Genomic DNA, 18,506 nt, shown 5'->3' with positions numbered 1-18,506 from the left:
TTATATATATATAATGCTTTTTGAGACTCTTAAAAGTCACAGTTACAATCAGACTTATCCAGACATAAAATGATGACACATTCAGGACGTTAATGTGAATGTCGTGCTTTGCCAAATGATGTGAACAGGAATTGAACCAACGACTTTTCACTTTTGTCTGGCAGCTCGTCCTCAAAAGTCTCTGTGGATCCAGTTGTCGTGAACTAATGTGAGCACAAGATAAAATGTGTAAAAAAAACACACAATTATTATTATTTTAACATGTCATTTTTATTCAAAAGCAAATCCAAAGTTCATCTTCAGAGTATTAATGAAGTATTCCTTAAAGCAGCTGAAAAAGCATTATAAAAGCCCATCTTTAGAAACAAACTATTTACTCAACTGGAAAGTGGGAATTAACAGTATAAATAAACATTGGTAACATAAAAATATAACTTCATGTCATTCACAATTTAATTTAACACAAAATTATACTGATAAATCTTTCCATCGTTGATTTAATTGATCCAAAAGTGATTAATGACAAATGAGTTTCCAGACAGTAGCAGAGATATGAATATAGCATTAGCCAAACACATGATAAGTTTGTATTAAATTTGTGAATCAATTTGAGGAACAAATTCATAACTATTCACATTTTATCAAGATTTGTGCTGTTTTTTTATGTTTCTATAATTTGTTGCTCCTGAAAGATCAAAATCCAGTTGTATTTATTTATTATATATGTTGTAATGATTAACACATGAATATATCGTCAAACAAACTCACGTTAAAAGTGGAAAACGAGCCACAAACTGTTCAGGACAAAAGCCTAAAACATTGTGAACCTTGAGACAAAACGCTCCTCTTTTCAGATGAAAGCGGCTCACACGTGTCACTCTGGTTTAGGATTCAGTGGTTGTTCCACCTCTGAAAAACAAAAACAACAACAACTCTACTTTAGTCAAATCATAGTCGTGTTTGTGAATATCTGGACTATACAGACTCTTAAACACAAAGGCATTATTACATCAAAATGAATAAAACTATTTGATTTTCAACAATAAAACAAACATTTTTTTTGATTGATAATGTATTAAAATAGTCTCATTGTACAAATACACGGAAATATTTGTTAGTTGCACTACTACTTCACTACATACTCCATTATTATTAGTATTATCTTGTCTTACGCTAGATGTTTTTATTTTATTTTTATTTCATTTCATTTATTATTTTTCCCTCCATCCCTTGTTGGGAAATGGGAGGTTCTGTCTATAGGAGTTTTTGTTTATAAGAGTTCTTCTATTATATAAACTTCCTATAAGTTATCTGTCCTTTTCCTCTGTATCTACCTGCGTTGCAACAATGAAATTTCCCCATGTGTGGACAATAAAGGATTATCTTATCTTACAATAATGATGCTATTGCAAAGTAAATATGTGTTTCCCACGTCAATGTCGGGAGTGAAACACACAAACCCATGAACACGCTCACATGAAGCACCTGTTTTGTCATGTTCATGTTTTAAAGGCTCGATTTGGCTTCAGTAAAAAAGTGTGACACCAAATCAACTTGTGTTTGTCTCCAAAGTTCATGTTGAGTTCATTCTGAGTGCGATGCCCTCTGTGTGTACATTTATAGAGGTTTCTCCTTTTGCATTTCCCTTTGTCACCTTGGATTTCAAAGGTTTGGATTAAAGTCCAAAAGCCTGATCTAATCACAGCATCAGCTCCTCTGTCACTCAAAGCAGAGAAACATCAGCTTATATTTTCTCACCTTGAACCGTTTGTCGTTCAGCCCCTGCTTCACTGGGAGCTGAAATGAAGATGGACATTTCACACCGTTACATTGATCCTAGCAACATTTCTGTGTCACTAATAAATACAGATGAGGCGTGTTAATATAACCACTGTTGTGAAGCACAAACGAGCTCTTCATCCAAGCCTCTGTTATTGTCATGAAGTGAACATTTTGTCCTGAACTTGATATTGACGAGTATTTGAAGAGTTTGGACTCGTGAGAGCTTCTGGTCCAGAGCGTCTCCAACACTGCAAAAAGTGCTCCAAAGACGACACAGATGAACAGAGCGAGGGAATTAAAAAGAGTTGTGATGGTCGGCTCCTGTCGCCTGGTTTTAAAGCTAAATGTGTCGCGTGTGGGACTTTGTGTACGATAAAACAGGCAGTGGAAATATTACGCCGCATCCATGTAAAAGACGTTAGAATGTGTTACTTACGAGGCGTGACGGTCTTGGCTGGAAAAGAAAACAGTGAAATGTTAAGTAGTTTAAATTGTGGCCTAATTTAAAACTATTTTCATATAAATAATGACATTTCATCTTACGTTTGCGCCATTTGTACACGGCAAATGCCACAGCGCCCAAAAGAGCAACAGCAATAACTGTGGCTGCACCTGCGATGAGGCCCGTGTGCTTCTTAGCTGTTCAAATAAAGAACACAAACTATCAAACTAAACTGTCATTCAGACTTAAATATCTAGTCACAACACATTTATTTGTTCATGATTTAATGGGAATAGATTTGTCACTGTGTTAAAGTTGTCAAAAGTATCAAAAATTACAGCTCGAAACTAGATACTCAATCGAGCAAGTATCGATACTGATAAAAAGATAAAATGAGAATAAAACACATAATAGACCTTTCCTGAATAGTTTTAGAATGTTCTTTATCACAACTAGAATAAGACCACAAAGTAACATTCATGAAACTACTATTATTCTGTGTCAAAAAGTACCTTCTATTTAGAGATGGACCAATTGTTTTTGTTTTTCATTGTCGATTGTTAAAAAATCAGATCATTTTGGACCGATATTTGGGGCCAAATCAGATAATTTCCCAGAAAATATGTAATTTAAATTCACTCCAAAGTCACCCACAGATTTGTTTTACCACAAACCTTTAAGAGAGCAGTGGAGTCACATTTTCTGCTGTTTCCTCTTCTTAACCTCAAGTGTTTAAATAAAGCTTTATGTGTTTTCTTTAGGCAAAAGGTCCAAACATAATATCTCATGTCGTGGGCTGGAGAATTAAGGCTGAAAAGTGTCAATCTCTAATTCTTTTGCCTAAAAAAGGAGTGATTTTATAATAATTTGTGATGGCTTTTTCTTTCGACACGACTCTGAAATGTTTGTGCCGTGACTGCAGTGTGAATATTGCGTTAAGCTTCTGTTGTGACTGCATGATTGGAGCCTGTGTGTGACATTACAGTGCTCACCGTTGGTCCTGATCTTGTCCGGGTGCAGCGTGTTGGGGATGTCTGGCACTCCGGACAGCTGAAACATGCACTCGTAGCGGCCCCAGTCCTCAGGTGGGACAGAGGACACGTCCAGGTCCACACTCATCTGGAAAGTCCCGTCGTGGTTGGGCAGCATCTCCCCGGGGTCCACGCCCTCGTGCAGCTCGTCTCCGTCTTTGGTCCAGAACAGCATGGCTCTGTCGGGGTAGAAGCCTGTGGCGTGGCAGGTGACGGGGGCCGAGGGAGACTTCTGCAGGAAGGACACCAGGGGGAGCTCTGGAGGAGGCACGAGACACAGGCTCAATCACAGAGTTCACCTGCATTTTAATGTTTAAAACACTGTCATCAGAGTCTTCAGAGGAAGTCCACCAAAACACATCAACTGACGTCACATCCAAACACTCATTCATTCTTTATGCTTTATTTTTATTTTTAGGATAACATTTTTTAGCCTCAAACCTTTATTTAAGCTGCTGAAAAAGTATAATCTGTGGTAAACTGAGTAATATATATGAGGATAAAAATATTGTGGGGTCAAGATTCAAACCTTATCGTACTTTATCCATGAAAGAGTCTCATTCTCCCAATTTAAAGTAACAAATCATGTAAAATACACCTGTAAATCTGAGTTGTTTTCATTTGCCAAAACCACTTCTATTTTTCATATTTTGTGATATTCTGAGGTTAATCCCAGTTTCTCCATTAAAATAACATTATGTTCTACTTCACTTTAGCCTCAATTCATGAATTTAGTCTGTTTTTGTTCACAAACTTTTAAAGGGTTTATATTGTGCTCTTTTCCATATTTCTATTTCTATTTTAATCAGGTAAATTTATTTCAGAGTTTATTTTGACATCAATAATAAACAGATAACATTCTTTTTTTTTAAAGTCAGTTTTTTACAATAAAAGTGTTCAAATGTTGTTGTTTTTTAAAGTTTTGCAGAAAAAATAAATGATAAACTGTAAAAGTATATTTAAAATTAACTACAAAAGTTCAGAGATGAGATTAGCAACATTTAAAAAAATATGATTAGATCTAGTTTCAGCTTTATTCTAATTACATGAAACACACTTAATTTTGCAAAACTCCAAAACGATTTCAACATTTCATTTTTATTTCAGCCACTTCTAAACTGCAGCTCAATCATGAAACGATCAAATCTAGAGTTTAGAAAACATTGGTGTTGAATGTCACGTTTTATAAATATGATTAAAGTACAGACTGTGTCATAATGACCAGAATTAACTGTATATTTGTAATTACTGTAAATTATAGTTTTAATAGTGAATAAAACAGATTCTTCTCTTGAACAGATTCCTGCTCCACAGTTGTTTTAGTCTGAAGTTGATATTTAAACATGTCACCTTTCCTCTGGAGGACGCTCTGTCCATTTCGCACGTGTTTCTTCAGATACTCAACACACTCGTGGGTGATGTAGTTTTTATAATATGGTCCACTGACTCCATCCCTCTCCCACTTGTGTTTGGTGATGACGGCTTCTGGTCTCGGAGCCACAAAAGTCTCAGTCTTCAGGTCAAAGGCGATAAAATCTTCTCCATCAAAACCGTACTGATCATATCCATTTATTTCATTTGTCTCATCGTTCCATTCACAGCCGTTCATCCTCTGCACCATGTGAGAGCCTGAAACAGAAACATGAGGTTTATATTCACATCTTATTTTTACATTTTCTGTTGTTGGACATTAAACTATAATAAAGTCTTGTTTATTAATGTCTTCAGAGTTATTTTAAAAAGATGAATATTTAGTCAAAGAGCACGAGCTGAACAAATGTGTTTTCTCATGTACAAAATGTAGATGAAACTGAAAATAAATGTTCATATAAAACTGTACGAATATAACAAATATAAATGTGGTGTTTTCACATGAAATTTCACAAGACGAAGAGTAAAAAGTGAGATCAGACAAACCTTCAGTCTGGTTGAGGCGTCGTCTCACTATGTCAATGCTGCCTTTGTACAAATGCTCATTTATCAAACTGATCTGAGTCTGTGTGTCCCAGTACTGAGGCTCGTCCTCTGTGATCTTCTCCATCCACTTCTGTTTGGGCTCTTCTCTCTTTGTGTCACTGTCATAATGAGTGATCTCAAGCCCGTTCACATAACCAACAGCAATGAACTCTGGGAAGTTTTTCACATCAGTCGAAGAAGTGTGAAAATACATCAGAGAGTGAGTCACTGTGGAAGAAAAGAAATTGATTTTCATTCAAAATGTTGAATAAAATGAATCTTACACATCACAAACGAACACAATGAATAGTAATAAAGTTTTTATAATTTAAATTCATCGAACGCTGCAATAGAGTGTTACTATTGTTACTATTTCTTTTTTTTAAACTTTTTATTAAGAATATAAGAGGTTTTTATAATAGCTTTTATAGAGCTTTTCTATTAAGAGTGTTTTATTAAAGTTTTCTATAAGTTTTCTGTTATCTTATCCTACATTTTAATGCTTAAAGTCAATTAGATTTATAATAAAAATAAACAAAATACTTTCAATAATTTCAAAACAACTTTTAAACATTTAAAGAAATACATTGTTTTAAATCATGAATATTTCACACTTTAGTTTTTCCGTTTTGAATTCAAATCAGAAAAATCTCTTTTATGGATTTGAGTGAATCACACACAGATTTATTTTAATGTTTTTAAAGTTGTCAATGAAATAAAAGAAATAAAACAAGGCTAAACATTAAGAGCGTTAAGTCCCATGTTTTATTTCAAATGTGGATCTGAAATGATAGTTTTGTTCTCTTTAAATGTTTGATTCATGTTTATAAAATGACATTTAAACCTGTCAGAATCAGACTGAGCCTCTGCGTCAGGAGTCGTCAGGTAAAGACACAAATACACAGAGAAAATAAAAGTGAAACAGATCATTTTCCTGGAGAATATGTTCATTATAGAATCTGATTGACAAACATGTTATTATTTAATTTGACCCAAAACTAAATGTGATCAGCCTCAAATCCTCTACAACGGCTTAAAGTGTTTTTTTTAAACTTCCTATAAGTGATCTGTCCTTTCCCCCTGTATCTACTGCGTTGTAACACCAACATTTCCCCATGTGTGGACATTAAAGGCATAATATCTTATCTTATCTTAAAATGCAACACTGAGCAATTACAATGGATTTGAGCTTAATTTGTGTCAAACTAAAACATTGTTGAGCAAATGGATTTAAACCCTTAAAATAAAGATATAAGTGAATTGTGATCAAACTGAATGTTCAAGTCCAGGTCACGTGAGTCTAGTCCGAGTTGTGTCCTCAGCACTGCAAGTCTGAGTTCAAATAAAGTCTGAGTCAAATCCAAGTCAAAAGTCCATTTAGTTGAATTCAAATCTTTTCTAACTGAGTCTGGTCCTGCTCTGGAGTCGGCCCAGGTCACGGTGACCCCCCACGAGCCCGAAGGTTCACTGGTCCAAAGGTTTTAAAGGTTCACTGGTCCTAAGGTTTTAAAGGTTCACTGGTCCTAAGGTTTTAAAGGTTCACTGGTCCTAAGGTTTTAAAGGTTCACGGGTCCTAAGGTTTTAAAGGTTCACTGGTCCGAAGGTTTTAAAGGTTCACGGGTCCTAAGGTTTTAAAGGTTCACTGGTCCTAAGGTTTTAAAGGTTCACTGGTCCGAAGGTTTTAGAGGTTCACTGGTCCGAAGGTTTTAAAGGTTCACTGGTCCTAAGGTTTTAAAGGTTCACGGGTCCTAAGGTTTTAAAGGTTCACTGGTCCTAAGGTTTTAAAGGTTCACTGGTCCGAAGGTTTTAAAGGTTCACTGGTCCGAAGGTTTTAAAGGTTCACTGGTCCGAAGGTTTTAAAGGTTCACTGGTCCGAAGGTTTTAAAGGTTCACTGGTCCGAAGGTTTTAAAGGTTCACTGGTCCTAAGGTTTTAATGGTTCACGGGTCCTAAGGTTTTAAAGGTTCACTGGTCCTAAGGTTTTAAAGATTCACTGGTCCGAAGGTTTTAAAGGTTCACTGGTCCGAAGGTTTTAAAGGTTCACTGGTCCTAAGGTTTTAAAGGTTCACTGGTCCGAAGGTTTTAAAGGTTCACTGGTCCTAAGGTTTTAAAGGTTCACTGGTCCTAAGTTTTTAAAGGTTCACTGGTCCTAAGGTTTTAAAGGTTCACTGTTCCGAAGGTTTTAAAGGTTCACTGGTCCGAAGGTTTTAAAGGTTCACTGGTCCGAAGGTTTTAAAGGTTCACTGGTCCTAAGGTTTTAAAGGTTCACTGGTCCTAAGGTTTTAAAGGTTCACTGGTCCTAAGGTTTTAAAGGTTCACTGGTCCGAAGGTTTTAAAGGTTCACTGGTCCTAAGGTTTTAAAGGTTCACTGGTCCGAAGGTTTTAAAGGTTCACTGGTCCGAAGGTTTTAAAGGTTCACTGGTCCGAAGGTTTTAAAGGTTCACTGGTCCTAAGGTTTTAAAGGTTCACTGTTCCGAAGGTTTTAAAGGTTCACTGGTCCGAAGGTTTTAAAGGTTCACTGGTCCGAAGGTTTTAAAGGTTCACTGGTCCGAAGGTTTTAAAGGTTCACTGGTCCGAAGGTTTTAAAGGTTCACTGGTCCAAAGGTTTTAGAGGTTCACTGGTCCGAAGGTTTTAAAGGTTCACTGGTCCTAAGGTTTTAAAGGTTCACTGGTCCGAAGGTTTTAAAGGTTCACTGGTCCTAAGGTTTTAAAGGTTCACTGGTCCGAAGGTTTTAAAGGTTCACTGGTCCTAAGGTTTTAAAGGTTCACTGGTCCGAAGGTTTTAAAGGTTCACTGGTCCTAAGGTTTTAAAGGTTCACTGGTCCGAAGGTTTTAAAGGTTCACTGGTCCGAAGGTTTTAAAGGTTCACTGGTCCGAAGGTTTTAAAGGTTCACTGGTCCTAAGGTTTTAAAGGTTCACTGGTCCTAAGGTTTTAAAGGTTCACTGGTCCTAAGGTTTTAAAGGTTCACTGGTCCTAAGGTTTTAAAGGTTCACTGGTCCTAAGGTTTTAAAGGTTCACTGGTCCGACGGTTTTAAAGGTTCACTGGTCCGAAGGTTTTAAAGGTTCACTGGTCCGAAGGTTTTTAAAGGTTCACTGGTCCTAAGGTTTTAAAGGTTCACTGGTCCGAAGGTTTTAAAGGTTCACAAGTCCGAAGGTTTTAAAGGTTCACTGGTCCTAAGGTTTTAAAGGTTCACTGGTCCTAAGGTTTTAAAGGTTCACTGGTCCGAAGGTTTTAAAGGTTCACTGGTCCTAAGGTTTTAAAGGTTCACTGGTCCGAAGGTTTTAAAGGTTCACTGGTCCGAAGGTTTTAAAGGTTCACTGGTCCGAAGGTTTTAAAGGTTCACTGGTCCTAAGGTTTTAAAGGTTCACTGGTCCGAAGGTTTTAAAGGTTCACTGGTCCGAAGGTTTTAAAGGTTCACTGGTCCGAAGGTTTTAAAGGTTCACTGGTCCTAAGGTTTTAAAGGTTCACTGGTCCTAAGGTTTTAAAGGTTCACTGGTCCTAAGGTTTTAAAGGTTCACTGGTCCTAAGGTTTTAAAGGTTCACTGGTCCTAAGGTTTTAAAGGTTCACTGGTCCGAAGGTTTTAAAGGTTCACTGGTCCGAAGGTTTTTAAAGGTTCACTGGTCCTAAGGTTTTAAAGGTTCACTGGTCCGAAGGTTTTAAAGGTTCACAGGTCCGAAGGTTTTAAAGGTTCACTGGTCCTAAGGTTTTAAAGGTTCACTGGTCCTAAGGTTTTAAAGGTTCACTGGTCCGAAGGTTTTAAAGGTTCACTGGTCCTAAGGTTTTAAAGGTTCACTGGTCCGAAGGTTTTAAAGGTTCACTGGTCCTAAGGTTTTAAAGGTTCACTGGTCCGAAGGTTTTAAAGGTTCACTGGTCCGAAGGTTTTAAAGGTTCACTGGTCCGAAGGTTTTAAAGGTTCACTGGTCCTAAGGTTTTAAAGGTTCACTGGTCCTAAGGTTTTAAAGGTTCACTGGTCCGAAGCTTTTAAAGGTTCACTGGTCCTAAGGTTTTAAAGGTTCACTGGTCCGAAGGTTTTAAAGGTTCACTGGTCCTAAGGTTTTAAAGGTTCACTGGTCCGAAGGTTTTAAAGGTTCACTGGTCTGAAGGTTTTAAAGGTTCACTGGTCCGAAGGTTTTAAAGGTTCACTGGTCCTAAGGTTTTAAAGGTTCACTGGTCCTAAGGTTTTAAAGGTTCACTGGTCCTAAGGTTTTAAAGGTTCACTGGTCCGAAGGTTTTAAAGGTTCACTGGTCCGAAGGTTTTAAAGGTTCACTGGTCCGAAGGTTTTAAAGGTTCACTGGTCCGAAGGTTTTAAAGGTTCACTGGTCCGAAGGTTTTAAAGGTTCACTGGTCCTAAGGTTTTAATGGTTCACGGGTCCTAAGGTTTTAAAGGTTCACTGGTCCTAAGGTTTTAAAGATTCACTGGTCCGAAGGTTTTAAAGGTTCACTGGTCCGAAGGTTTTAAAGGTTCACTGGTCCTAAGGTTTTAAAGGTTCACTGGTCCGAAGGTTTTAAAGGTTCACTGGTCCTAAGGTTTTAAAGGTTCACTGGTCCTAAGTTTTTAAAGGTTCACTGGTCCTAAGGTTTTAAAGGTTCACTGTTCCGAAGGTTTTAAAGGTTCACTGGTCCGAAGGTTTTAAAGGTTCACTGGTCCGAAGGTTTTAAAGGTTCACTGGTCCTAAGGTTTTAAAGGTTCACTGGTCCTAAGGTTTTAAAGGTTCACTGGTCCTAAGGTTTTAAAGGTTCACTGGTCCGAAGGTTTTAAAGGTTCACTGGTCCTAAGGTTTTAAAGGTTCACTGGTCCGAAGGTTTTAAAGGTTCACTGGTCCGAAGGTTTTAAAGGTTCACTGGTCCGAAGGTTTTAAAGGTTCACTGGTCCTAAGGTTTTAAAGGTTCACTGTTCCGAAGGTTTTAAAGGTTCACTGGTCCGAAGGTTTTAAAGGTTCACTGGTCCGAAGGTTTTAAAGGTTCACTGGTCCGAAGGTTTTAAAGGTTCACTGGTCCGAAGGTTTTAAAGGTTCACTGGTCCAAAGGTTTTAGAGGTTCACTGGTCCGAAGGTTTTAAAGGTTCACTGGTCCTAAGGTTTTAAAGGTTCACTGGTCCGAAGGTTTTAAAGGTTCACTGGTCCTAAGGTTTTAAAGGTTCACTGGTCCGAAGGTTTTAAAGGTTCACTGGTCCTAAGGTTTTAAAGGTTCACTGGTCCGAAGGTTTTAAAGGTTCACTGGTCCTAAGGTTTTAAAGGTTCACTGGTCCGAAGGTTTTAAAGGTTCACTGGTCCGAAGGTTTTAAAGGTTCACTGGTCCGAAGGTTTTAAAGGTTCACTGGTCCTAAGGTTTTAAAGGTTCACTGGTCCTAAGGTTTTAAAGGTTCACTGGTCCTAAGGTTTTAAAGGTTCACTGGTCCTAAGGTTTTAAAGGTTCACTGGTCCTAAGGTTTTAAAGGTTCACTGGTCCGACGGTTTTAAAGGTTCACTGGTCCGAAGGTTTTAAAGGTTCACTGGTCCGAAGGTTTTTAAAGGTTCACTGGTCCTAAGGTTTTAAAGGTTCACTGGTCCGAAGGTTTTAAAGGTTCACAAGTCCGAAGGTTTTAAAGGTTCACTGGTCCTAAGGTTTTAAAGGTTCACTGGTCCTAAGGTTTTAAAGGTTCACTGGTCCGAAGGTTTTAAAGGTTCACTGGTCCTAAGGTTTTAAAGGTTCACTGGTCCGAAGGTTTTAAAGGTTCACTGGTCCGAAGGTTTTAAAGGTTCACTGGTCCGAAGGTTTTAAAGGTTCACTGGTCCTAAGGTTTTAAAGGTTCACTGGTCCGAAGGTTTTAAAGGTTCACTGGTCCGAAGGTTTTAAAGGTTCACTGGTCCGAAGGTTTTAAAGGTTCACTGGTCCTAAGGTTTTAAAGGTTCACTGGTCCTAAGGTTTTAAAGGTTCACTGGTCCTAAGGTTTTAAAGGTTCACTGGTCCTAAGGTTTTAAAGGTTCACTGGTCCTAAGGTTTTAAAGGTTCACTGGTCCGAAGGTTTTAAAGGTTCACTGGTCCGAAGGTTTTTAAAGGTTCACTGGTCCTAAGGTTTTAAAGGTTCACTGGTCCGAAGGTTTTAAAGGTTCACAGGTCCGAAGGTTTTAAAGGTTCACTGGTCCTAAGGTTTTAAAGGTTCACTGGTCCTAAGGTTTTAAAGGTTCACTGGTCCGAAGGTTTTAAAGGTTCACTGGTCCTAAGGTTTTAAAGGTTCACTGGTCCGAAGGTTTTAAAGGTTCACTGGTCCTAAGGTTTTAAAGGTTCACTGGTCCGAAGGTTTTAAAGGTTCACTGGTCCGAAGGTTTTAAAGGTTCACTGGTCCGAAGGTTTTAAAGGTTCACTGGTCCTAAGGTTTTAAAGGTTCACTGGTCCTAAGGTTTTAAAGGTTCACTGGTCCGAAGCTTTTAAAGGTTCACTGGTCCTAAGGTTTTAAAGGTTCACTGGTCCGAAGGTTTTAAAGGTTCACTGGTCCTAAGGTTTTAAAGGTTCACTGGTCCGAAGGTTTTAAAGGTTCACTGGTCTGAAGGTTTTAAAGGTTCACTGGTCCGAAGGTTTTAAAGGTTCACTGGTCCTAAGGTTTTAAAGGTTCACTGGTCCTAAGGTTTTAAAGGTTCACTGGTCCTAAGGTTTTAAAGGTTCACTGGTCCGAAGATTTTAAAGGTTCACTGGTCCGAAGGTTTTAAAGGTTCACTGGTCCTAAGGTTTTAAAGGTTCACTGGTCCGAAGGTTTTAGAGGTTCACTGGTCCTAAGGTTTTAAAGGTTCACTGGTCCGAAGGTTTTAAAGGTTCACTGGTCCGAAGGTTTTAAAGGTTCACTGGTCCGAAGGTTTTAAAGGTTCACTGGTCCAAAGGTTTTAAAGGTTCACTGGTCCAAAGGTTTTAGAGGTTCACTGGTCCGAAGGTTTTAAAGGTTCACTGGTCCTAAGGTTTTAAAGGTTCACTGGTCCTAAGGTTTTAAAGGTTCACTGGTCCGAAGGTTTTAAAGGTTCACTGGTCCTAAGGTTTTAAAGGTTCACTGGTCCGAAGGTTTTAAAGGTTCACTGGTCCGAAGGTTTTAAAGGTTCACTGGTCCTAAGGTTTTAAAGGTTCACTGGTCCTAAGGTTTTAAAGGTTCACTGGTCCGAAGGTTTTAAAGGTTCACTGGTCCTAAGGTTTTAAAGGTTCACTGGTCCGAAGGTTTTAAAGGTTCACTGGTCCTAAGGTTTTAAAGGTTCACTGGTCCGAAGGTTTTAAAGGTTCACTGGTCCGAAGGTTTTAAAGGTTCACTGGTCCTAAGGTTTTAAAGGTTCACTGGTCCGAAGGTTTTAAAGGTTCACTGGTCCGAAGGTTTTAAAGGTTCACTGGTCCGAAGGTTTTAAAGGTTCACTGGTCCGAAGGTTTTAAAGGTTCACTGGTCCGAAGGTTTTAAAGGTTCACTGGTCCGAAGGTTTTAAAGGTTCACTGGTCCGAAGGTTTTAAAGGTTCACTGGTCCTAAGGTTTTAAAGGTTCACGGGTCCTAAGGTTTTAAAGGTTCACTGGTCCTAAGGTTTTAAAGATTCACTGGTCCGAAGGTTTTAAAGGTTCACTGGTCCGAAAGTTTTAAAGGTTCACTGGTCCTAAGGTTTTAAAGGTTCACTGGTCCGAAGGTTTTAAAGGTTCACTGGTCCTAAGGTTTTAAAGGTTCACGGGTCCTAAGGTTTTAAAGGTTCACTGGTCCTAAGGTTTTAAAGGTTCACTGGTCCGAAGGTTTTAAAGGTTCACTGGTCCGAAGGTTTTAAAGGTTCACTGGTCCGAAGGTTTTAAAGGTTCACTGGTCCTAAGGTTTTAAAGGTTCACTGGTCCGAAGGTTTTAAAGGTTCACTGGTCCGAAGGTTTTAAAGGTTCACTGGTCCTAAGGTTTTAAAGGTTCACGGGTCCTAAGGTTTTAAAGGTTCACTGGTCCGAAGGTTTTAAAGGTTCACTGGTCCTAAGGTTTTAAAGGTTCACTGGTCCTAAGGTTTTAAAGGTTCACGGGTCCTAAGGTTTTAAAGGTTCACTGGTCCGAAGGTTTTAGAGGTTCACTGGTCCGAAGGTTTTAAAGGTTCACTGGTCCTAAGGTTTTAAAGGTTCACGGGTCCTAAGGTTTTAAAGGTTCACTGGTCCTAAGGTTTTAAAGGTTCACTGGTCCGAAGGTTTTAAAGGTTCACTGGTCCGAAGGTTTTAAAGGTTCACTGGTCCGAAGGTTTTAAAGGTTCACTGGTCCGAAGGTTTTAAAGGTTCACTGGTCCGAAGGTTTTTAAAGGTTCACTGGTCCTAAGGTTTTAAAGGTTCACTGGTCCGAAGGTTTTAAAGGTTCACAAGTCCGAAGGTTTTAAAGGTTCACTGGTCCTAAGGTTTTAAAGGTTCACTGGTCCTAAGGTTTTAAAGGTTCACTGGTCCGAAGGTTTTAAAGGTTCACTGGTCCTAAGGTTTTAAAGGTTCACTGGTCCGAAGGTTTTAAAGGTTCACTGGTCCGAAGGTTTTAAAGGTTCACTGGTCCGAAGGTTTTAAAGGTTCACTGGTCCTAAGGTTTTAAAGGTTCACTGGTCCGAAGGTTTTAAAGGTTCACTGGTCCGAAGGTTTTAAAGGTTCACTGGTCCGAAGGTTTTAAAGGTTCACTGGTCCTAAGGTTTTAAAGGTTCACTGGTCCTAAGGTTTTAAAGGTTCACTGGTCCTAAGGTTTTAAAGGTTCACTGGTCCTAAGGTTTTAAAGGTTCACTGGTCCGAAGGTTTTAAAGGTTCACTGGTCCGAAGGTTTTAAAGGTTCACTGGTCCGAAGGTTTTTAAAGGTTCACTGGTCCTAAGGTTTTAAAGGTTCACTGGTCCGAAGGTTTTAAAGGTTCACAGGTCCGAAGGTTTTAAAGGTTCACTGGTCCTAAGGTTTTAAAGGTTCACTGGTCCTAAGGTTTTAAAGGTTCACTGGTCCGAAGGTTTTAAAGGTTCACTGGTCCTAAGGTTTTAAAGGTTCACTGGTCCGAAGGTTTTAAAGGTTCACTGGTCCTAAGGTTTTAAAGGTTCACTGGTCCGAAGGTTTTAAAGGTTCACTGGTCCGAAGGTTTTAAAGGTTCACTGGTCCGAAGGTTTTAAAGGTTCACTGGTCCTAAGGTTTTAAAGGTTCACTGGTCCTAAGGTTTTAAAGGTTCACTGGTCCGAAGCTTTTAAAGGTTCACTGGTCCTAAGGTTTTAAAGGTTCACTGGTCCGAAGGTTTTAAAGGTTCACTGGTCCTAAGGTTTTAAAGGTTCACTGGTCCGAAGGTTTTAAAGGTTCACTGGTCTGAAGGTTTTAAAGGTTCACTGGTCCGAAGGTTTTAAAGGTTCACTGGTCCTAAGGTTTTAAAGGTTCACTGGTCCTAAGGTTTTAAAGGTTCACTGGTCCTAAGGTTTTAAAGGTTCACTGGTCCGAAGATTTTAAAGGTTCACTGGTCCGAAGGTTTTAAAGGTTCACTGGTCCTAAGGTTTTAAAGGTTCACTGGTCCGAAGGTTTTAGAGGTTCACTGGTCCTAAGGTTTTAAAGGTTCACTGGTCCGAAGGTTTTAAAGGTTCACTGGTCCGAAGGTTTTAAAGGTTCACTGGTCCGAAGGTTTTAAAGGTTCACTGGTCCAAAGGTTTTAAAGGTTCACTGGTCCAAAGGTTTTAGAGGTTCACTGGTCCGAAGGTTTTAAAGGTTCACTGGTCCTAAGGTTTTAAAGGTTCACTGGTCCTAAGGTTTTAAAGGTTCACTGGTCCGAAGGTTTTAAAGGTTCACTGGTCCTAAGGTTTTAAAGGTTCACTGGTCCGAAGGTTTTAAAGGTTCACTGGTCCGAAGGTTTTAAAGGTTCACTGGTCCTAAGGTTTTAAAGGTTCACTGGTCCTAAGGTTTTAAAGGTTCACTGGTCCGAAGGTTTTAAAGGTTCACTGGTCCTAAGGTTTTAAAGGTTCACTGGTCCGAAGGTTTTAAAGGTTCACTGGTCCTAAGGTTTTAAAGGTTCACTGGTCCGAAGGTTTTAAAGGTTCACTGGTCCGAAGGTTTTAAAGGTTCACTGGTCCTAAGGTTTTAAAGGTTCACTGGTCCGAAGGTTTTAAAGGTTCACTGGTCCGAAGGTTTTAAAGGTTCACTGGTCCGAAGGTTTTAAAGGTTCACTGGTCCGAAGGTTTTAAAGGTTCACTGGTCCGAAGGTTTTAAAGGTTCACTGGTCCGAAGGTTTTAAAGGTTCACTGGTCCGAAGGTTTTAAAGGTTCACTGGTCCTAAGGTTTTAAAGGTTCACGGGTCCTAAGGTTTTAAAGGTTCACTGGTCCTAAGGTTTTAAAGATTCACTGGTCCGAAGGTTTTAAAGGTTCACTGGTCCGAAAGTTTTAAAGGTTCACTGGTCCTAAGGTTTTAAAGGTTCACTGGTCCGAAGGTTTTAAAGGTTCACTGGTCCTAAGGTTTTAAAGGTTCACGGGTCCTAAGGTTTTAAAGGTTCACTGGTCCTAAGGTTTTAAAGGTTCACTGGTCCGAAGGTTTTAAAGGTTCACTGGTCCGAAGGTTTTAAAGGTTCACTGGTCCGAAGGTTTTAAAGGTTCACTGGTCCTAAGGTTTTAAAGGTTCACTGGTCCGAAGGTTTTAAAGGTTCACTGGTCCGAAGGTTTTAAAGGTTCACTGGTCCTAAGGTTTTAAAGGTTCACGGGTCCTAAGGTTTTAAAGGTTCACTGGTCCGAAGGTTTTAAAGGTTCACTGGTCCTAAGGTTTTAAAGGTTCACTGGTCCTAAGGTTTTAAAGGTTCACGGGTCCTAAGGTTTTAAAGGTTCACTGGTCCGAAGGTTTTAGAGGTTCACTGGTCCGAAGGTTTTAAAGGTTCACTGGTCCTAAGGTTTTAAAGGTTCACGGGTCCTAAGGTTTTAAAGGTTCACTGGTCCTAAGGTTTTAAAGGTTCACTGGTCCGAAGGTTTTAAAGGTTCACTGGTCCGAAGGTTTTAAAGGTTCACTGGTCCGAAGGTTTTAAAGGTTCACTGGTCCTAAGGTTTTAAAGGTTCACTGGTCCAAAGGTTTTAGAGGTTCACTGGTCCGAAGGTTTTAAAGGTTCACTGGTCCTAAGGTTTTAAAGGTTCACTGGTCCTAAGGTTTTAAAGGTTCACTGGTCCAAAGGTTTTAGAGGTTCACTGGTCCGAAGGTTTTAAAGGTTCAGTGGTCCAAAGGTTTTAGAGGTTCACTGGTCCGAAGGTTTTAAAGGTTCACTGGTCCGAAGGTTTTAAAGGTTCACTGGTCCTAAGGTTTTAGAGGTTCACTGGTCCTAAGGTTTTAAAGGTTCACTGGTCCAAAGGTTTTAGAGGTTCACTGGTCCGAAGGTTTTAAAGGTTCACTGGTCCGAAGGTTTTAAAGGTTCACTGGTCCAAAGGTTTTAGAGGTTCACTGGTCCGAAGGTTCCTCACAGGCTAAAGTGAAGATGCAGACGGCATCAGGATGTGGTCAGTCTGTAAAATGTGCACGAAGCACGAAGACACGCGCTGGGGCTCGTCACGTTTAGTGCACCAGCTGCTACAGGAGACACATGTTGTACTGTGTATGTGAAAATAACAAGGGAACATATCGAATCCTCCGCTTTATGCCCTCATTTGATCATAAGTATAGAAATGATATATGTATATATAGAAACGCGTGATCCGATCACCATAGGATTGATAGTCAAAAAGGAAATTCAGCTCGCCAAGACGGGAGTGTCTACAGAGCCGCGGCTGCTATTTGAGTTAATTCATTCATTAATAATAGGATAAGGAGCTCAGGCTATGCACAGAAACAAGTCGGTTCTGGAAAATACGTGAGTTTAATCATAAAAAGTGCATCAACACTAGAAAAGTCCAAAAAGCAGTGTGTGGGGCAAAGGGAGGCGAGGAGAGCCCGCTGCACGGACACACAGCTTCAGACTAATGAACCTTCAGACTCGTGAGCAGCCACCGAGGTCACAGTGACACTGGAGAGGGAAAGTGACTCAGACTTTAGTGTGAAAAACAAAGAATGACTGAAGACATCTGAGAGAGGTTATTACATTTGTTTGTCCCAATTAGAAAGAAAGAAACGAAGAACACGAGGAGAAACAGCAACAGTCCCTAAACTTACTTCAAACGTGGTTCTCAAATAAATACCGGTTATTCTTAGTTATTTTAATATATTTAAGCTTTTTCTACTCAAAGTTGTCTAATATAATCTTTAAACCAATCAGACATCGTGACGTCATCTGTCGCTAGGTAAAAACAAACTAAAAACAAGCGCGAAAACGAAAGTCACAAAACGATGTGCGTGTTTGCTTCTCCACAAACCTTTACTTTCAATATATATTTGTGTATTTCACGGACAAAATATGTGATATTCTCTTGTTTCAGTTGAATTCGATCATAAGAAAAAGAACCAGTGGCAAAATAAACAATTAAACCGAACATTGAAATGAGTTTGAACATGTTGAGCAGTGAATAAGAATAAATACAAACAGTTTAAAAATATATGTCCAATTATTATAGCATTTATTATAGAAAGATAAACTTGTCCAGAATGAATTAACTCGGTTTGTGTAGGATCTGTCACATTATAAACAAAACTAAAACAGTAGATAAATGAGTTTACTCACTTGATTCTGCCTCGTTTATAATCAAGACTGCTCCAAGAAGAGAGACCAAAACTACAATATTCATGACGAACATTGTAGAAGAAGTTTTCAGAGGTGTTTATCTCCTGAAAGGCGGAAGAGTAATGTCGAGAGGCGTGACAGACGCGCGTGTTTAAATACAGTGGGCTGGACCTTTAGATGGGACGGTCACGTGACGATTATTGAACCAATGAGAATTCAGACTGAGCTTGAGCGTCACGTGTCACTAGGTGAACGTAAGTGACACAGGTTGTGAAGCGAACAGGGCGAAAACGAAAGTAAAAGAAATCGATACAAAACAAGAATAATGTTTGTTTTTTAATGATATAGTTTTTTAAATACCAGAGATATAACACAAATCTACAAGAAACACGACAGAAAATACATAAAATTAGCTTAAACCAGTGTTTTTATAACGTTTTAGTTCTTTCGACTTCACTTCCTTATTGGCTAAATTTAACCGAGGTCTGCTTCAAGGTAGTGGGACTATTTACACTATATTTAGCCTTATCATGGACCAAAAGGTTTAAAATCAAATTAAGACAGGCCTTAAGAAAAGATGTAAAATAAAATTAAAACAGGCCTTAACATGACACCATTAATCCAAGCAAAAACCTAACTTCAATGTGCAAAGCTATAAATTAAATTGTATCCTATAATTCAGATTAATCAACAGCAGAAACTTCCCTCTCAC

General features: G+C 39.1%; 1 protein-coding gene across 1 annotated transcript; it reads right to left on the bottom strand.

Annotated features, from left to right (window-relative positions):
• Positions 1–479: 479 nt before the first annotated feature.
• LOC140346528 (class I histocompatibility antigen, F10 alpha chain-like) lies at positions 480–17,915 on the bottom strand. The gene is made up of 8 exons (XM_072432639.1): positions 17,795–17,915; positions 5,173–5,439; positions 4,606–4,884; positions 3,217–3,513; positions 2,326–2,421; positions 2,219–2,236; positions 1,759–1,797; positions 480–909 (listed from the first exon to the last, which is right to left on the bottom strand). Exons 1-8 carry the CDS (start codon positions 17,865–17,867, stop codon positions 875–877), a joined length of 1,104 nt encoding a protein of 367 aa, XP_072288740.1. The 5' UTR covers positions 17,868–17,915; the 3' UTR covers positions 480–874.
• Positions 17,916–18,506: the final 591 nt, after the last annotated feature.

This window comes from Eucyclogobius newberryi, unplaced genomic scaffold (assembly GCF_026437365.1).
Source record: "Eucyclogobius newberryi isolate DKJ021-1_F unplaced genomic scaffold, fEucNew1.0.hap1 SCAF_6, whole genome shotgun sequence".
In the NCBI taxonomy this organism is placed as follows: domain Eukaryota; kingdom Metazoa; phylum Chordata; class Actinopteri; order Gobiiformes; family Gobiidae; genus Eucyclogobius; species Eucyclogobius newberryi.
Note: the sequence above shows the minus strand (reverse complement) of the source record. Positions and strands in the feature narration are given on the sequence as shown.